The sequence below is a fragment of the Mauremys mutica genome, chromosome 3 (genome assembly GCF_020497125.1).
Source record: "Mauremys mutica isolate MM-2020 ecotype Southern chromosome 3, ASM2049712v1, whole genome shotgun sequence".
Lineage (NCBI taxonomy): Eukaryota > Metazoa > Chordata > Testudines > Geoemydidae > Mauremys > Mauremys mutica.
The window spans coordinates 190,565,105-190,585,282 of record NC_059074.1 but is presented as its reverse complement, the minus strand read 5'-3'; the positions used below and the strand labels follow the sequence as shown (position 1 = coordinate 190,585,282).

At 45.2% G+C, this 20,178-nt stretch overlaps 1 protein-coding gene across 1 annotated transcript in view; it reads left to right on the top strand.

The window, feature by feature from the left end:
* The window catches only part of USP34 (ubiquitin specific peptidase 34), a 307,644-nt gene that overhangs the window by 144,601 nt on the left and 142,865 nt on the right, over positions 1-20,178 (top strand). The window contains exons 24-28 of the mRNA XM_045009712.1: positions 11,116-11,215; positions 11,408-11,567; positions 12,700-12,826; positions 12,924-13,071; positions 19,749-19,849. Coding sequence (XP_044865647.1) covers positions 11,116-11,215; positions 11,408-11,567; positions 12,700-12,826; positions 12,924-13,071; positions 19,749-19,849 — 636 coding nt within the window. The remainder of the gene's footprint in view (positions 1-11,115; positions 11,216-11,407; positions 11,568-12,699; positions 12,827-12,923; positions 13,072-19,748; positions 19,850-20,178) is intronic.

Below are 20,178 nucleotides of genomic sequence, written 5' to 3'. Positions count from 1 at the left end.
GCCAAACTTATGGGGCCCCCTTTCGAGCCTATGGCCACGTGTTCCCTTTTATATCTCTCCTGGAAGACGGCCTTCCTCGTCGCTATCACTTCGGCGAGGCGAGTCTCAGAACTCCGCGCCCTGACGGCGGGACCGCCTTATACGATCTTCCACAAAGACAAGGTGCACCTCCAACCACACCTCTCCTTCCTCCCCAAGGTGATGTCTGCTTTTCATGTAAACCAGGACATCTTCCTCCTGGTTTTCTTCCCGAAACCACACTCATCGCGCCGGGAACAGCACCTTCATACTTTGGATGTCCGTAGGGCTCTTGCCTTTTATATAGAGCGGACGAAACCCTTTCGACGTTCGCCCCAGCTCTTTGTGGCAGTGGCGGACCGAATGAAGGGCATGCCAGTCTTGTCCCAGCGGATCTCGGGTGACATCCTGTATCAAGACATGCTACGAGCTCGCTCACGTTCAGGCTAGCCACCTTACTGCTCACTCCACAAGAGCACAGGCTCTTCTGCCACCTTCCTGGCCCATGTCCCCATCCAGGAAATCTGTCGGGCGGCTACCTGGTCTTCAGTTCACACCTTTGCTTCCCACTACGCATTGGTACAACAATCCAGAGACAATGCAGCCTTCGGCTCAGCAGTCTTACACTCTGCCACGTCTCTCTCCGACCCCACTGCCTAGGTAAGGCTTGGGAATCACCTAACTGGAATGCATATGAGCAATCACTCGAAGAAGAAAAGATGGTTACTCACCGTTGTAGCTGTTGTTCTTCGAGATGTGTTGCTCATATCCATTCCAGACCCGCCCTCCTTCCCCACTGTCTGAGTAGCCGGCAAGAAGGAACTGAGGTATATATCCGGCAGGGGTATATATCTGGCGCTATAGCAGCGCCGCTCCAGGGGGTGCCCAGCCGACCCACCGAGTGTTGCTAGGGTAAAAATCTTCCGACAAGCATGCACGCGGCGCACACACACCTAACTGGAATGGATATGAGCAACACATCTCGAAGAACAACAGTTACAATGGTGAGTAACCGTCTTTTTTGTTGCTTCATCTAGGAGCCATAGAGGAGGTACCACAAGGGAGTACAGGGAAAAGGTTTCTAGTCCCAATATTTCATTATTCCAAAGAAGAAAAGGGGCCCTCAGCCTATCCTAGATCTTTGGAGACTGAACAAATATGTACACCACCGTAGATTCTGGATGGTAATGCTTGTCCCCATCTCTCCAGCCTCAAGACCGATTTGTACCACTCAGCTTACTGGATGCTTATTATTATATAAGTACCTGGTACACAGGAAATAACTGAGGTCTACAGTGGGGCCCAACCATTATCAAGCCCTCCATGGCACCAAGAATCTTTAGGAAATGCTTAGCTATGGTGGCGGGCCATCTCAGTTGAAAGTGCATCCATATCTCCCATTAGTTGAATGATTGGCTGATCAGAGGCAGATCCCAGTAGACAACAATGGTAAGCCTTCAATATGCATTCTCCGTATTGCCTCAGCCAGCCCTCCAAGTGAACTATGAAAAAATAGTCTCTTATCCTGTTTGACAAGGTCCCTCACCAAAGGCTCTTAAGCAAAGTGAGCTGTCATCAGATAAGAGGGAAGGTCCTCATGGATTGGTAACTGGTTAAAAGATAGGAAACAAAGGTAGGAATAAATGGTAAGTTTTCAGAATGGAGAGAGGTAATTAGTGGTGTCCCCCCGGGGTCTATACTGGGATCAGTCCTATTCAACATATTCATAAATGATCTGGGGAAAGAGGCAAACAATGAAGTGGCAAAATTTGAAGAGGATACAAAACTACTCAAGATAGTTAAGTCCCAAGCAGACTGCGAAGAGCTACAAAAGGATCTCTCAAAACTGGATGACTGGGCAAGAAAATGGCAGATGAAATTCAGTGTTGATAAATGAAAAGTAATGCACATTGGAAAACAGAATCCCAACTCTACATATAAAAGAATGGGGTCTAAATTATCTGTTGCCACTCAAGAAAGAGATCTCAGAGTCATTGTGGATAGTTCTCTGAAAATATCCACTCAGTGTGCAGCGGCAGTCAAAAAAAGCACACAAAATGTTGGGAATCATTAAGAAAGGGATAAATAATAAGGTAGAAAATATCATATTGCCTCTATATAAATCCATGGTACGCCCACATCTTGAATACTGCATGCAGATGTGGTCGCCCCATCTCAAAAAAGATATATTGGAATTGGATAAGGTTCAGAAATGGGCAACAAAAATTATTAGGGGTATGGAATTGCTTCTGTATGAGGAGAGATTAATAAGACTGGGACTTTTCAGCTTGGAAAAGAGATGAGTAAGGGGGGAGTATAGAGTTCTATAAAATCATGACTAGTGTGAAGTAAATAAGGAAGTGTTATTTACTATTCCTCGTAACACAAGAACTAAGGGCCGCCAAATGAAATTAATAGGCAGCAGGTTTAAAACAAACAAAAGGAAGTATTTCTTCACACTACGCAGTCAACCTGTGGAACTCTCTGCCAGAGGATGTTGTGAAGGCCAATACTATAACAGGGTTCAAAAAAGAATTACATAAATTAATGGAGGATAGGTCCATCAAGGGCTATTAGCCAGGATGGACAGAGGTGGTGTCCCTAGCCTCTGTTTGCCAGAAGCTGGGAATGGGTGACAGGGAACGGATCACTTGATGATTACCTGTTCTGTTCATTCCCTCTGGGGCACCTGGCATTGACCACTGTCAGGAGACAGGATACTGGGCTAGATGGACCTTTGGTCTGACCCAGTATGGCCGTTCTTATGTCAGTGAGAGCTTATTTTCTTGAGGACAGAATTCTGTCACTATTGTTGTTTAGTAAACTAAATAAAATCAGATTAATCATTTAGCTGGTATTTCATCGATGGGGATTCCCACAGTAGACCTGTTCACCACCAAGAAGAACATCCAGTTTCAGAACTTTTGCTGCAAACGGGGCATGAGCCAGTGTTCATTTCTGGGTGCCTTCCTTCTGCTGTGGAATTGAAGCCTCCTATATCCATTCCCCTGATTCCCAAGATGAAATCCAAAAATCAAGCAGGTCAAAGCCATGCTCATTCTTGCAGCTCCCTACTGGCTGGGACAGTTTTGCCGGTTCCCAGAATGTCTGCACCTGATATCACAGAACCACAGCACCGCAACCTGAAGACATTTCATCTGAGTTCATGGATGTTGGCTGGCTCTGTACCTTTGAAAGAGATCTTGATCCAGCGCAGAAAGACCTATCTGAAAGAAGGATTTATTCCTCAAAATGGAAGGGGTTCTCTTTATGGACAGCCCAACACAATCTGGACTTGATGCTGGCACTGATCCTGAAGATCCTTGATTTCTTTTTGCGTTTAAAGTGTTCTGGCTTTTTGTTCAGCTCCATTCAGGTCCACATTGCAACTATTTCCTCTTGCTATCATCCTATACTGCTGCTCTTGGTCTTGTCTCACCTGCAGGTATTGAAGTTTCTCAAAGGCCTGTTACATACTTACCCACTGGTCATGTTAACCGGCTATTCAAGTTACTGTTACAACACAAATCCTCTAGCAGGTTGACCAGATCCGCGCCCCTCTTCCCGTATCTATCACTGCGGGTGATGATGACTCTCAAAGTACTAGAAGGCAAATGTAAAGGTGCAAACAGAGCAAGGTTTATTAAACAAAGGATTCCACAACCAATAACAGCGAACAAGCAATAAAGCATTTGAATGTTAACAAACAAATAGGCCTGAAGCCAAGGAACCCAAGCAATACAGATGATTGGTAGGTATACAACAAAGCAAGAAAACTATTACATCACCATGTCTCTGGCGAACATGGGACAGAACAGGATCATGCAAGGACTCAGGAACATGAGACAGGAACTTGGGAATACACAGGAACAGCTCAGGAAATCAGGAACGATTGAGAACAACAGGTAAATAGGTCTTCTGGTCTTCTTATATGATCTTTCAGTCTTGACTTGATGTCTCCACTTGGATCACACACACTAGGTACTTGGCTGCCACTGGGGCGGACAGCACGGAGTGCTGTGTGCTCAGTCCTTATATAACTTCCTGTCTCTAGGCAGATTACACTTGTTACATATGATCAGTTACCGCCTTAGTTTGAAAAGGGCACCAACTTAACAAGCAAGAAGGAGTACCAACATGGAGGCCAAACAACAACCCTGGTAAAATAAAATGGCGATTTAGGAATTGGCCTTACAGTCAGAGAACCTACATTTGCATGAATTGCAAGGAGACTGGGGGAGACTCATGACCACTCCATCCTTTGTGCCCTCACACAGTAGTGTGAGGAAGCACAAAGCACATGCCCAACCCCCATGGCAATTGGTATTCAAAAGACACTGAGCTTGTGGACATCAGACGCATGCACATGTACCATGGGATCCAACATGATGATAACATGTCAAAGAACCACAGTTACTGTAGGGCAGAGGTAGTCAGTAGGCGGACCGAGGGTCAAGTCTGGACTGTCAGACACTTTTTCAGTGGACCGTACAGGCTGGAGCTGAGTCAGGGCTGGAGCCATGTGGAGCCATGCCCGCTCCTCAGCCCCAGCAGGGGGCTAACAGCTGGGCTGGGCTTCAGGGTACAGTGTGTCCTTGGGCGGCTGCTTGTGCAGCCGCAGCCACACTGGCGGTAGTGCAGGGATGTGGTGGGGAAGTGGTGACGTTTTGGGGGATATCTCCACTCCCTACACATACCCCCCGTGAGCAGCCTATTGTGTCTCCATTACGCCCTGTCCGTCCAATCAGGGAGTGATGGGGTGTCACGTGCTCACTCTGCAGCTCAATCAGAGGGCAGCGCTGTCCAGGCCCTAATTCAAATTCTTCTCTGCTTTCCCTGGAGACAGTGGGGCTAGCTGGGCTATGGAGCAGCAACTTGGTGGCCTTGGGCCCTACCTGGCAACCCGGCTGGTAAGTGCCTGACAGGGTCCTGCAGCATCCATTTGTGCTGGGGCGCCGAGCGCAGCACAGGACTCCCCTGGAGTCCTCCCACCTAGCCTCGTGCCACCCATCCCCGAGCGGTCCCCGGTGTCCCCACCCTGGCCTTGTGTCTTTCCCACCCCCATCCTTCGGGGCTAGTCCACGGAGCTCCCTCCTGCCCCAACTGGCCTTTTTCCCTCCCCAGGCTGCCTCTAATCATCCGCTTCTGCCACTTCCTGGCCTCCCCACATCTCCCGACGGCTACTCTCTGGAGTCTCCTTGTTTCCTCCCACTACCAGAGTCTCTTTCCTGCCCCTCTGCTATCCCAATCCCCAAAGGGGCATCGCCCTGCTAGCTGGATCATAGTCCAACAGCTTCTCCGCCTGGCTCTGAGCTCAGAAGTACTCACACACGCTCACACCCTGCTTTGCTGCACATATCCCAGCCCATATCAGTTCCTTTCCCCACTGCCCACATCTCTGCTACTTGGCTCAACTGGGGGCACAGAGGACCCTTTGGGGGGAGAGGGGGCATGGCAACGCCAGGTGGCTCAAGCAGCCGTGTGCATCCCATTTTCAGTTTAGGGAAATAAGTCACCCTACTGTCAGGTCAGGTGGGGGAGCTGGCAGGCAATTGGGTGTGCAATCAGGAGGTACAGTGAGGGGAGTTGGGTAGGTGTCTGGATCTTGAGTATACCTTCACCAAGAAATTTGAACCTTGACAAAAAATAATGTATTACCCCAGCTGTGGGGTAAAGAAGTGTTCTGTATATCTATTGCACCACCGTTAAACCTGAGTAAAGATGTTCTAATAATTAGTGGATATAATTGTATATTAAGTAGTAATATTTATTGTATCACACAGTTTTTATTATGATTTAAGTAAATGATTTTTATTTTTCATATATTGTAGCTAAGATTCATCATATACATTTTTAGCAAACTAACTTTAAGTGACTGTTTGAAACACTGGTACATATATTTCTTTCATTTATATGTAAGTGTATATCTAAAACAATTTATTTCTGACATACTTTTCAGGCCTATCCCTCCACCCTTTAAGTAGAATACTTAGTAAGTCATTACATTCATTTAATTGAGAGGAGACTATATTATCAACTGTTTTGAAAAATAGCCTTTAATTATTTGCTATACAATTAAGTCTTTGTTTAAAATACTGTGTAAATTTGTCAGCAGTACGTTAAATTGAAAAATCTTGACTCTTCTTGAAGAATTTGTTGATGGATTTCTGGGTGTGCCTTAAACTTTTTTATACATTCTAATACTGCAGACTTCAGTGGTCTTTATTTCCCTGACATATTGGTTAGATTGAAAAGACACTTTCAGTTTGTATTTATTATCTTTATTCAGTATTTCATATCTCTACTTTTTATTCCATTTATTCACTGTTTACTTTCTTCCTGGTAAAAGCTCTTTGCACATCTGAAGCCTGTTCTATAGACACATTTATGGCACCGCAATATATAAATACAAATTAAGAATGACACATAAGCTTTGAGTTTACAAAGAAACTGGGGAGTGAAAAGTACTGTGTAGCATTGTCCTCTGAATCATTCAACCCATCAGCTTAGCTTTTTTGTTTTGACTTCCAGTTTCTTTTGAGGTTGCCAACCAAATCTAACATTGCAATGAGCCTCCTATGTTTGACAGGAATACTGGATATCAAAGTATTCATCTATAATTACATTTTGCTAGTGTTTAAAGTTTAGCTTTAGCAGTAAGGCTTACAGGACAGTGGTGTAACCAGGTGGAGGGAACAGGGGGGAGCAAAAAAAAAAAGGCGCCACCTGCTGCGGCACTTTTACTCACCTCGCGGCGCTTTTACTGATGGGGTGGTGCGCCGGGTCTTCGGTGGCACCTTGGCGGCGGGACCTTCACTCGCTCCGCAGGTCTTCAGCGGCATTTTGGCGGCGGGTCCTTCAGTGCCGCCAAAGATACCTGGAGCTAGTGAAGGGCCCGCCGCCGAAGACCTGGAGCGCCGCCGGGTGAGTAAAAATTGAAAAGGCGCCACTTGTGCTCGGTGGGGGAGTGGCTGCTGCCCTGCTCTCCTGCTAGCTGCGCTACTGTTACAGGAACATTACGTTTGTGGATCATGACCTTTCCCCCCAGTCTGAGAGATTTGGGCTGCATCTCCCTTTGAATCATACTGAAAGCAGTTCATACTTTTCCAGGGGGCTCTAAGGCTTTGTCACATCACTTCCAGCCTCATGCCAGATTATCTGCCTCAGGCCATGCATACAGAGTTGACCCATCATTCCTGCCTATTCCATTACCATGTTTACTTTTAAAGCTACATTTTGGGGCAGAAATGAGATGTATTCTCCCTCCCTCTATCCTTCACCTAGGTGATGAAATTATTTTGAGGATTATATCCTCTAAGGCCACGTGCTGACCTCATTTCTTCCATTTGTTCCTATCTCCTCAGTGTAGTAGGTCAAAAAGCCCAGATGAAAGGCCAAGAGGTACCCCATTTGAGAGGAGGCCCTCTCAGGAGCCACAAGAAGGAGCTTTGCCATAGTTGCTCCCAGCTTAAAGACTCTTGTTTTGTCAGCAGAAAGATCATAAAGGACAGCACATTGGGGCTTTTTGTCCTCCCACACCACTCAAGGCACTCCAGATATACCTTTGCAATGGTGGGTCAGTCCTTCTTGGGATCCAGCAGCCAGGTCCTTCCTCAATGATCAGAGAATAAGTACAAAATTCTTTCAGCTTCCTCCATCCATCCAGTCTACCTTGAAGGTGAAATGGTGAAAAATATCGGTCTCTCCTCTCATGTTCTTAGCTGGTTAGTAGAATCCCTTGACATTTGTTGTGACTCTTTGTTTTTTACCAGGAGAAGGATCTGGGTTCCTGTAGGGGATGATCTGCTTTTCCTCTCCAGTTATACATTGGAGAACGGGGGGAACACAGGGACTCAAAGCCATCCCTATGAGTTATCTCTGAAATGGGAGCATCAATTAGGACAGATCCTCAGATGCGAGGGAAAATCCTCTAAGAGGCAAAAGGAGCAAAAAGTCTCCAAAGACCAGAAAACACACAAAATGCCAAGAAGCCTTTCAGATACTCATCTTATTCCATTAGGTTCTATCTGATCCCCTGAAAAAGAGAATTGTCAGCTTCACACCATGGTAACACCATGCCAGAGATTAGAAGAAATTCTTTCCTCCATATGCATTTAAGACAATGGGGAGAAAGGTGGCGCCACCATCGAGATTTCATTAGGAAAAAAAAAGCAACCAAGTCCAAGGGTAAATAACACCCATCCAAACCCAAGACGAAATTTTCTATCTACCTTCACTCCCCCTTCGAACAAGTCATTGTGAAGGAATAGGAGACTTGCAATAATGGGGAAAGGCTCAGTTAGCAAGTCATTAAATTCTGCTTATGCCTTCTTCATACTCCCTAATGTTGATTGAGAAGGAGTCATGGCATAAAACTCTGCAACTCCTCTGTGCCTTTTGGGTTTATAATACATGGAAAGAAGAGCTCCTTGTTCTCTTCTTAGAGGGCCGTCCACCTTGGCTTCGTAATAGACACAAGAAGAGTCAGTTTTTCTGACAGAGCAAAGTTTCAAGAAGAACCTGATCAGGTGTCCTGCATTAGAATATCATTCATTTGTTTTGCCTTTAACACCTAGATTTTCAGGTCTCTTGCATAAAGATTACTCCATGGGCAAGCCAATTCATGAGAGAGTTTCAGGGATTTCTCTTAAAAGTCCTGGGACCATTCCCAAAGAGAGATGCAGAGCTAATTAAAGATGCCATCTAGAGTCATTATATCCCCCAGTTTGGGAAAACAGAAGAACCATGGGATGGTAGCATCCTCTATTCACAATGTGTACGCCAAAGTCCTGACCGCAGATGTGGCAACCTTGCAGGATGGTGAGCTTACTTGGGCTGCCATGATGTACAGGAAATGTTGTCAGAAATGCTCCCGAACATCAACTTCCCAGAGGTGAGAATTGGTCATGATAATTTTTCAGGGTTTCCAGGATCACTTGAGAAAGGAGAACATCTTGCCTCAAGCTCACAGCAGAATGACTGTGGCATACATAAATCAGCAAGTGGGCACAAGATCACATATCCTCTATCTGTCTGATCAACATAAGATACAATGGACAAAAATGCAGACTAAAAAGCTGCTGGCAGATACATTACTGAAAGTGGTCCTTAAGCAAGAATTGTTGCAGCTGATATCTAGGGAGCCCTCCAGGTGGATCTGTTCACATCCAGTGAAAACATGAGGGTCTGGTGGTTCTTTATCAGCTAAGAAGACGAAAGGTCAGTAGGAACAGTTCTTATTTGAGTGCTTGCTCATATCCATTTGACTTAAGTGTGTGTGCTCGCCACATGCACTGGTGCCGGAAGTTTTTTCCCTCAGCAGTATCTGTAGGAGACCAGTTCTGGCGCCCCCTGGAGTGGCGCGCATATACCGCTGTACATTGGGCGCTGCCAGCTCCCACCACACTCAGTTCCTTCTTGCCGCCAGTGACGGTGCTGGAACTGTTGCTGCTTCAGCTAGCACAGCTGCTCTCTTGTTTGTACGATCTCATTAATTCTTGTATTATAGTGTATATAGTTTTCTGTTCATGGTCCACTATGCCATCACTCAGCAGGCCAGAGATGACGCTGGATTCGGCAGAGCTGTATTCCAGTCTACTCATCCGTGAACTCCTACTCACCTCCAAGGGGTACTGCTTGGGTGTCATCTAAAGCAGTGACTCTCAAAGTCGGTCCACCGCTTGTTCAGGGAAAGCCCCTAGCGGGCCGGGCTGGTTTGTTTACCTGCTGCGTCCGCAGGTTCGGCTGATTGCAGCTCCCACTGGCCGTGGTTTGCCACTCCAGGCCAATGGGGGCTGCGTAAAGGGCAGCCAGCACATCCCTCGGCCCGCACTGCTTCCCACAGCCCCCGTTGGCCTGGAACAGCGAACCACAGCCAGTGGGAGCCGCGATCAGCCGAACCTGCGGACGCAGCAGGTAAACAAACCAGCCTGGCCCGCCAGGGGCTTTCCCTGAACAAGTGGCAGACCGACTTTGAGAACCACTGATCTAAATTGAATGGACCTGAGCAAGCACTCAAAGAAGAAAAGACAGTTATCTTTTTCCATAACTGGTGTTCTTTGAGATGTGTTGCTCACGTCCATTCCACAAGCCGACAAGAAGGAACTGAGGATTGGGGGAGCTGGCGGCACCCTATATGCCACGGCATATGCATGCCACTCCAGGGGGCACTTGAGCTGGTCCCCTACAGCTACTGCTGAGGGAAAAAACTTATGGCACCAGTGCATGTGGCGAGCACACACACCTAAGTTGAATGGACATGAGCAACACATCTTGAAGAACACCTGTTAGGAAAAAGTTAAGTGTCTTATAATGGCTCACAAATAGATGAATTGTCTTCTGTGTCCGTCGTCGGGCCCCCCACCCTCCCGCTTTCTGCTAGTAGAAAAAGGGATCCAGAAGATTCAAAAGGGGATCAGGTGAAAGTGGCCAAGTATGCTGTGATACTCAAACCTAGTGTAGCTTTCATAGAGATCTTTACTCCATCTGTCCAGCAAGCCAGGATCTTCCATTCCAGGGTTTGCTTCTTCATCCCACTTCAGAGTAACTGGACCTAACAGTTTGACTATTGAGCAGCAAGTCCTATAAACAACATGGGATATTCTTCTCTGAGCTTTTTGTAGGCCTTGCATTGTTTTTGCTTACTCAGGAGTTTACACAAAGTTCTCTGATGGGTGCCAGGATACAGAGATTAACTCCAAGGAATCAGGCATTCCAGCTTCCATGGATTTCTTTCAGGATGACTTAGGCTTCGCTTTAAGATCTTCTACCATCATTTCTGATAGTCTGACTGCTGAATAGTACTATCACTTGAATGAGCTTAAGTTTTTGGATAGATAGCATAATGTTGTCGAGGTTCCTTAGGGCAGCATTTCTTTCCAAACCAATAGTCAGACCTGTCTTTCCTATCTAGAGTGTGCCTATAGTGCTTCAGATGCTCATGTCCCACGCATTCAGGGCTTGGCCAAGTCCCAGCATTCTGTGGGAGTATCTCCAGTACTAACAGGAAAAGACATAGTGTAAATGTGTCAGACTGGGGGAGAGATGGTTCCCAGTAGGAAAATAATCACATGACAAATTTTTCATTTGTTTTCACAGTTGTGTGGTATGGACCAATTCTGGGGTATTGCCTTAAGAGCCCAGTCTGGTGATGTCAGTCGAGCAGCTATCCAGTATATCAATTCTTATTATATTAATGGTAAGAGTCCTCAGTTTTATTTACACTGGTGTACTAAAATCCAAGGATATTTTACAAAATAATCTTTTAGTCATTTTTTGTTAAAAATAAAATCTTTTAAAGAATATTAGTTTATCTTGTTTTAATCTTGAGTACTAAAACTTGCAGTTTTCAGTACATTCGTCACATATTTATTTAAATATCTGTCTGCAGGTAAAACAGGTCTGGAAAAAGAACAAGAATTTATTAGCAAGTGTATGGAGAGCCTTATGATCGCTTCCAGTAATCTTGAGCAAGACTCCCACTCAAGTCTCACCATAATTGAAAGAGGACTTTTAATGCTAAAGACACACCTTGAAGCTTTTAGGAGGAGGTAAACAATTTCTTAAATATATTTTGAGTTGGGATTATTGTAATTTATTTTCCTATCATTTATACCAAATAGAAATTTGAGTTGAGTGATATAATGAAAAACAGAGTTGTAAATTATTCATTTGGTTTCCTCTGTGTAAAATGGGGATAATAATACATACTTTGCAAATATTTTGTGTGAGGCGTAGTCTGTTAAAGGTTTTTGGCAAGGAAAAAAAAGGATGGTTGCCCTCTTTTGCTGTTTCATGATTAGGGCCCTATCAAATTCACCATCCATTTTGGTCAATTTCATATCATAGGGTTGCAGTATTGCCAGCCTTACTTCTGCGCTGCTGCTGATGGCAGCCCTGCCGTCAGCTGGGTTGCTGGAGAGTGGTGGGTGCTGGCTGAGAACCCTGCTCTGAAGGCAGCGCCACCACCACCAGCAGCACAGAAGTAAGGATGACATGGTATGGTATTGTCACCCTTACTTCTGTGCTGCTGCCTTCAGAGCTGGGCGGCTGAAGAGTGGAAGTTGCTGGGCCAAGGGCCCAGCTCTGAAGGCAGCAGCGCAAAAGGGTGGCAATAGCATACCATGCCATGGTGCTGCCGGCGGCGGCGGTGCCTTCAGAGCTGGGTGCCTTGCTAGCAACTGCCGCTGTCTGGCCACCCAGCTCTTGAAGGCAGCACAGAAGTAAGGGTGGCAATACTGTAACCTCTCCCGCAAGAAGCTTGCGACTCCCCCGCCTCCCCTTTTTGGGTCAGGACCCTCAGTTTTGGAAATGCCAATCTCCCCCATGAAATCTGTATAGTATAAGGTAAAAAAGTACACAAAAGACCAAATTTAATGGGGAGAGACCAGATTTCATGGTCCATGACAGTTTTCACAGCTGTGAATTTGGTAAGGCCCAGTTCATGATGTATAAAAAAGGTGGAAAGTGTTGTTGGTTTTTTTTTTTTTAAACTTAAGCAATATCAGGAATACAAAGTCTTGTCTTTTCTTTTTGTGTTGGAATCTCTGCAAGACCAGAGAAGTGGAGTTGGGACCTTTCTTAGCATTCTTGTCTTCCTACTGTTTGTCAGGCTTTTGAGTTAAACAGATGTTAACAAAAACATTTAGTGTTTTTATGTGTGATTTTTATATGCTTCTTAAGGTTTGCGTATCATCTGAGACAGTGGCAGATTGAAGGCACTGGTATCAGCAGTCACTTAAAGGCACTTAGTGATAAACAGTCATTACCCCTAAGAATTGTATGTCAGCCAGCTGGACTTCCTGACAAGGTAGAACATTGGTTTTCCAACTGGATTTTATTCCTAGATCATTATGTTTCATAATGTTCATTGTTCATTCTGAAAAAATGTGCGCATTATGTTTCAGATGACTATAGAAATGTATCCTAGTGATCAAGTGGCAGATCTAAGGGCTGAGGTTACCCATTGGTATGAAAATTTGCAGAAAGAACAGATAAACCAGCAAGCTCAGCTTCAAGAGTTTGGCCAAAGCAGCCGGAAAGGAGATTTCCCTGGTGAGTTATACAATACTCTTAGCCTTAGTTTGTGCTTGGCTCATTGATCATGCATAGAGGTTGAAAGATGATGTTTATTTGACAGTAGATTAGGGTATCTGGGGAAAAATAGCACTGTTGATTTTATTCCATTTGCTCCATTTATTTCATAATTGGCATCAGCCTGTCACACTTAATTATTAAACAGTGCTTTGCAAGTGTTACCGTTTCTTATAAAGTAGAGAGAGAAAATTCAGAAGTAACAGGGGATATGCACTACTTACACATGGTTTTACAAATCACATGATTTTTATTACTTGTAACTTTTCATTCTTTCCTTCCTTCCACCATTATCTTCTCCTTTCCCCTTGCCATTATTGTTTTTATTCATTTTATTCTGTCTTATTTAGTTAGTAAACTCCTCTGAGTGGAGTCCCATCTTATATTTTGTGAAGTGCCATGTATCTTTATGGCTCTGTATAGGTAAATAATTAGGACTCAGAATGTATTTTGGGCTCACAAATATGTATTTAGCTGCCATTCAAATATGAGTTCCTTTACTGCATCTTTCAGTCTTTTTACAACTATGTTAAAATAGTTAATTTATTACTGAACATCCTGTTGCCAAATTGATTGTTTGTTTATTCTGATCTTCCTTGTTATCCTCTTTCAAAGCTCTCCGTAAAGCTCTCCTTTTCCAGGATGCCTTAAATAGTTTTTTTTGACTCAGTACTTTCACTGGGGAGTTTGCTTGGTTTTAGCGATTGAGTAAAAACTGAGCAAGTATTTCAGGAGTTGACCCTAGTACTTTAACTTTCAGATGTGTGCGCATATCTTCTATTCTTTGAATGATGGGCCCTATTCTATTCCACTGACGGTAATGCGCAAGCGCCATGCCCATGGAGCTGGAGCTTTTCAAAGTAGTAGTGTCTGTCGGTCTGTGCATGCGCCCTTGTATCACCTCATGGTTTCACTCAAGGCAATAAAGGGAAGGGCAGACTAACTTCGCTTTCAGTTCCTGTTCAGCGCTACATGTTCAGAGTTGGAGCTTCTGCTGTTCACATACACCCAACACCTATGTCTATGTACTGGATTATGCTGCACTTCCTGCCCTCGCTCGTTTTCCATCAGCGATGAGCACCAATGCTGTCTGTACTGTTTCGGGGAAGCCCACGTTGCATCTAGGTGCAGGATTTGCCTCTCCTTCCCTCCACCTTAAGAAGCACCTCATGGAGGTAGCCATGGGGCTGCAGTTGGATCCTGGCCGGGGAACCCTCCCTGTACGCCATCCTCCATGCCATTCTCCGCCATCTTCTCATAAGCAATATTTCTGAGCGCATCTAGGACACTGTCAGTCACTTTGCACTCCAACACTCTTGCCAGCCTCCCTTTTCAGAGGTCATCTCAAATTTTCTGCCAGCATGGAGCATGATAACAATGGACAAGTGAGTCCTGGATGTAATTCAACGTGGCTATAATGATTGAGTTTATGATGCTACCTCCTCCACATCCCCCACAATGGTCCCATCTCAGGGACTGCTCTCATGACAGTATCCTTGCCATGGAGGTGGACTCCCTACTGCAGAGAGGAAGAGTAGAGCCAGTTTCCGCAAACTTTCAGGGCACAAGTTTCTATTCCAATTATATCCTGGTACCCAAGAAGAAGGGAGGATGGAGACCAATTGTGGATCTCCAATGCCTCAACTGTTCCATTTGCAAGCCAAAGTTCTGCATGGTCACGCTTGCAGCCATCATTCCCTTGCTAGAAAAAGGCATGCGGCTTGTGGCTCTTGATATGCAAGCCTCCTGCTTCCACATCGACATCCACATAACCCACAGATAGTTCCTGAGGTTCACGGTGGGTCCTCGGCACTTCCCATACAGGGTTCTCCCATTCTTACCACTTCTCCAACAATCTTTACATAGGTTTCCGTGATAGTAGCTCACCTTCGACAGCAGGGAATACTCCCCTACCTGGATGCCTGGCTGCTGGCAGCATGGTCCAAAACAGTAGCTCTAGAATCGATTTCCCAGCTCCTTCTACTTCTCTACTCTCTAGAGTAGAGTAGGGGTGAGTGTGAAAGTTGAAAAATTTACTTTGCACCCTACGCAGTCCCTGAAGTTCATTGGCGTACCCATCGACCTCCACATGTGCTAATCTGCTGAAGGACAGGTTCCAGATACTACTGGACCTGATCACTTCGGTGACATCCAACCTCTTGGTCTCAGCCAGAGCTTATGTCCCCCTCCTAGGTCACATGGCAGCGTGCACATATGTCAAGGCCTTCACTCGATTCATGGCTTCTCTGTCTACAACTATGGCTGCTCCCCTATGCACCAGTCCGTGGACACCGTTCTTATCATTCCACAAGAAGTCATCTTCTCCCTTCGATGGTGGACCGATCCACTCCACGTTTGCTCCAGAATGCCCTTCCTTCCGTCCTCTCCAAGTGTGATGAATATAAAGGATATGTGTCACTTGACAGCTGAGGCGCTCACATGGTAGATCACATGGCACAAGGAACTTGGAACACTTGGGAACCCCGGATGCACATCAACACTCTGGAACTTAGGGTGGTGTGCAGGGCGTGCCATGCATTTTTACTGTTCATCCACTCTTGTCATGTTCTTTTGTCAGACATCACCACTGTGGTTTATTACATAAACAAGCAAGGAGGGACAAGGTCCCCAGCACTGTGTGTGGAAGTGGTGCGATGCACACCATATCTTATTGTCAGTGACCTATCTCCCAGGGAGTCAGAATGTGATTGCCAATGCACTCAGCAGGAATTTCATGACCGACTACGAATGGGAGTTGGGTGACATGGTAATCGCAGACATTTCTGGTTGTTGGGAACCCTAGTCAGGGATCTCTTTTCCTCTCATGGCAACAGCAAGTGCATCCAGTTACTCCTGGGGGCATTCCGTGCCAAAAAAATTAAAATTCTGCACACAACATTTTAAAATTCTGCAAAATTCTGCAAATTTTATTTGTCAAAATAACACTACATAATCATGCCAGTTTCGATTATTTTAGTAATTTAATTCAAAATACCTGTCAGCAAGTATGTCTGTAACAATACAGACACAAACGAAAATTCCCCCAGGAGTGGAATTAAAGAAACCCCTCTGGCAACCCAGTTATTGTTTCTCTCTCCCTCCTCTCCACCCCAAGCCCAGGGATCCAGAGGAAGAAACAGCCTGGTGCTTGGTAACAGGCTTGTATGGAGTTTCCTGCACGCCACCCTCTCCTCCTGTTAGGGCATGCTGGGGACTACGGCTGCCAGGAACCCTGTAGCTCTCTCTCCGTCCCCCCAGCAATGTCTTCTATGTGCGAGTTGCGCTCTGCTGGGTCCCGTGGTCACTAGTGGCAGCTAGCAACAGTGCAGCATATTTCTGTGGGGGGAAGGAAATTCTGCATGCATGATAATTTTTGCAAAATTCTGCATTGCGCAATGGTGCAGAATTCCCCCAGGAGTATACATTTTGTTCTGCCTGAGTGGACAGAGCCTGCCCCATTCCTATCTCCTCAGAAACACCCCAAAGCCCTGCCCATCCACGCGGAGCGTGCCACAATAGTGAATAAGAGGGATGGAGTGTCACTCTCACACACACGACTGCACATCCCCTCCTCACCCCCGGCAGTGATTTACATCTCTGCCAGCTGCTCTGGATGTCCAAACCGACTTGCCGGTGCTGCCAGAGAGGGGCACGTGACTGCTCTTGTGGCTTCCCTTGCTTTCCCATCAGAAGCCATTTTTCTGCGGGGAAACAAAGAAAACTGTGGGGAACATGAATTCTGTGCACACACAGTGATGCAGAATTCCCCCAGGAATAATCCAGTACTGTCCCAGGGGAGGGCTCGGTGACAATTCACAGGGCAACGCCATGGTTGTTGACTGGTCAGATGGAATCATTTACGCTTTCCCTTCCCTACTACTCCTGCCCTATGTCCTTCACAAACTCTGACGGGAGAGTGTGATGGCCATCCCGATCGCCCCATTCTGGCCTCGCCAGTTCTGGTTTTCAACTCTTTTCCGCATATCGAACCATTCTCTGCTTCCGACGTTCCCAGAATTGCTCACACAACACAACAGCAGGTTCAGGCACCCTGATCCACGGACACTTCATTTGAGAGCTTGGTTTTTGGATGGACACCTCCACTGGCACAATAATGTTCGTTGGCAGTGGGAAACGTCCTCTCGAGTAGCAGGAAGGACTCCATGAGATAATTCTACCAAGCCAAATGGATATGTTTCACTTCCTGGGCCCAGCAGAAAGGTCTTGCTCCTGAGGCTGTGGGCATCCTGATGGTTGTAGACTATTTACCATCTCTGATGGCCTCAGGGCTCAATCTCAGCTCCATCAAAGTGCACGAAGTGGCTATCAGTGCTTTCCATCCTCCTGTGGAGGGGCATTCGGTTTTCACTCACCCTTTGACTGCCTGATTCTAGAAGGGCCTTGTATGCAAATACCCTCCTGTTCAGCCTATTGTTCTTCAGTGGGACCTCAGGCTAGTCCTTATGGCATTGATGAACTTGCCCTTTGAAACTCTGGTCTCTTGCTCCCTTTCTCTTCTTTCCATGAAGGTTGCTATTACTTCTGCAGGAAGCATTGGTGAACTGGAACCATGATGGCAAATCCTCCTTTTACTATGTTCCATAAGGACAAAGTCTCACTGCACTTACATCCCATATTTCTATTGAAAATGGTTTCCTGCTTCCACCTCGACCAACCCATACATTTGCCCACCTTCCTTCCCAAATGGCATACCTCAAAGGAGAAACAGCAGCTTCACTCCCTCGATGTACATAGGGCCCTGTCCCTTTACCTAGAAAGGACAAGACCATTCTGGAAGTCTCCTAAACTATTTGTTTCCATAGCAGAGAGAATTCAGGGGCAGGCCTTCTTCACCCAGAGAATCTCGGAGTGGATTGCACAGTGCATTATGCTCTGCAATCACTTGTCATGGCAGTCCCTATCAGGTGGGATATGGGCCCATTCCATGAGAGCACAAGCATCAACTATGGCCCTTGTCCATGATGTGCCCCTTATGGACATATATAAGCAATCCACATGCAGTTCAGTACATGCCATTTTTTCTCACTATGCCCTGGTGCAAGACTCTGCGATGGTTGCCTTGTTTGGTACATTGGTCCTCTGTTCTACGGTTCTGTCATCTTCCTCGCACCCTCCTCCTATCTGTTTGTTAATCATCCTCCGTGGAATATAATTGGGACCATCACTCGAAGAGGAGGTGGTTATTTACCTGTATTCCAATCCCATCTTCCTTCACCCTTGCTGTGGATTTGGTAGATTAGTTGTGGAGACAAACTGAAGGCATGGTCGGTCCGCTATGCCCTTTATTGCCTCTGGTGAAACCATGAAGTGGTACCAGAGTGCATGTGTGGACCGATGGACTCTACCACTTTGAGAAGCTCCCGCTCCAGGCGCATGGCATATGCACATAACCCTCAGTAGAATATAGATAGGGACCACGCATCTCAAAGAACATCCTGTTACAGGTAAGTAACCTCCTCTGTCACGTTTGCTTTCTTTTTAATTTGCTCTATTTATGACTGCGACTGGCGCCTTGCCACACCATTTGGCACTTCCAGTAATCTGTGACCTTTGCCAGCCCCATTTCATCACTGTTTAGATGGCGATTCCACTGGCAAGGTCTTTGCTTTTGACAGAGCCTACGCCATTATTTCACTCCAGATTCTTCCTGCTATAAGGTCAGAAGTCAGATTCTTTCTGATGTTCACAAACAATGACTATCTGTCTTAGAAGATGTCACCTCCAATTCACATTGTCATAATTATAAATAAATTTTACTAGAGAGGTTGAAGAAGAAATTATGAATAAAATATATGTTAAGCAGCATAAAACAGAGTGAGACAACTATTCATTGTGAAAAGTTGGCAGTCGATATGCTCTAAGCTTGGTTACACTGTTTGCTGGTTTTCCTGCAGGTGGCCTCACTATATTCCCAGTCGGGCTGCACTGACCAATGCAGCTTGGAAAGTGAAACCTTCTTCTTATAGCAGCATGTGTTAGAGCACTCATGTGCCCGTTCTGTGTGCCCACATGTACCAAAGCAGTGCTACAAAAGGGGAGGAATGGTTCCCTCTGCCACCTGCGTTCCTTCCAGTCTTAGCAGCAGATAGGTGTGAACCTTTTTGGATCCTTCAGACCTGGATCCTTCATTTAGAAGTTTATGGTGCTTTATAGTAATTTAATGGTACACACTTTAGGGGCAATTAGAAGAAAATTTCTATGGCATTCACACTTAGTAAAACTATCAGTATTTAAAATAAATGCTTATAGAATAATTTTCCAGCTCTGGAAGAACTTAATGATAGATAAATTCACCTTGAAAGAACTATTATCTCTCTTCCCTCCCTATAAGGCAGATCTTTTTCTCCTGTGCCTTTTTTATTACAAGATATAATTGAACCATATTGCTAAGGAAGTAATTAAGGACCTGATTCAGAGGTCAATGAAGTCAGTGGAAAGATTCCCATTGACTTCAGGGGCCTTTGGGTCAGGCCTTGAGAGGTTACCAGGAAGCTGTATTATGTAAAAATTTTCAACAGATGCAGTATCAATGTTAATATTAATTTTACTTTTAAAAATTATGCTTTTTAAATAGCCAATGAAATTCCAGAAATTCACTATGTTGTGCTTTATTGTAGGTGGTCTCATGGGACCTGTGAGAATGATTTCATCTGGGCACGAACTAACAACTGATTATGATGAAAAAACACTTCATGAATTGGGCTTTAAGGATATGCAGGTATTATCAGTGTAAAGATAAGACAAATATAAAAAGATAATTTGGTATGCTGCTTTTGTCATGTGATGACCAGTAAGTGTATTAGGTAGTAAAATGTAAAATTCTTTTTGGCAGCATCTGTTTTCTAAAACCATTGTATTGTTTTCTGCTGTATATCATACATCCCCTTACACCCGAAATAAAATTACAGTTAGTTCATATTAACATACATTTACATTCTGCTGCTCTATTGCCTTACTGTTGTAAAAAGTAGTCCTGGTTGAAAAAGCCACATTCTGGGTGTATTAGTAGATGTGAAGTAGTACATGCTGAAGGATCAAAGTAAAATT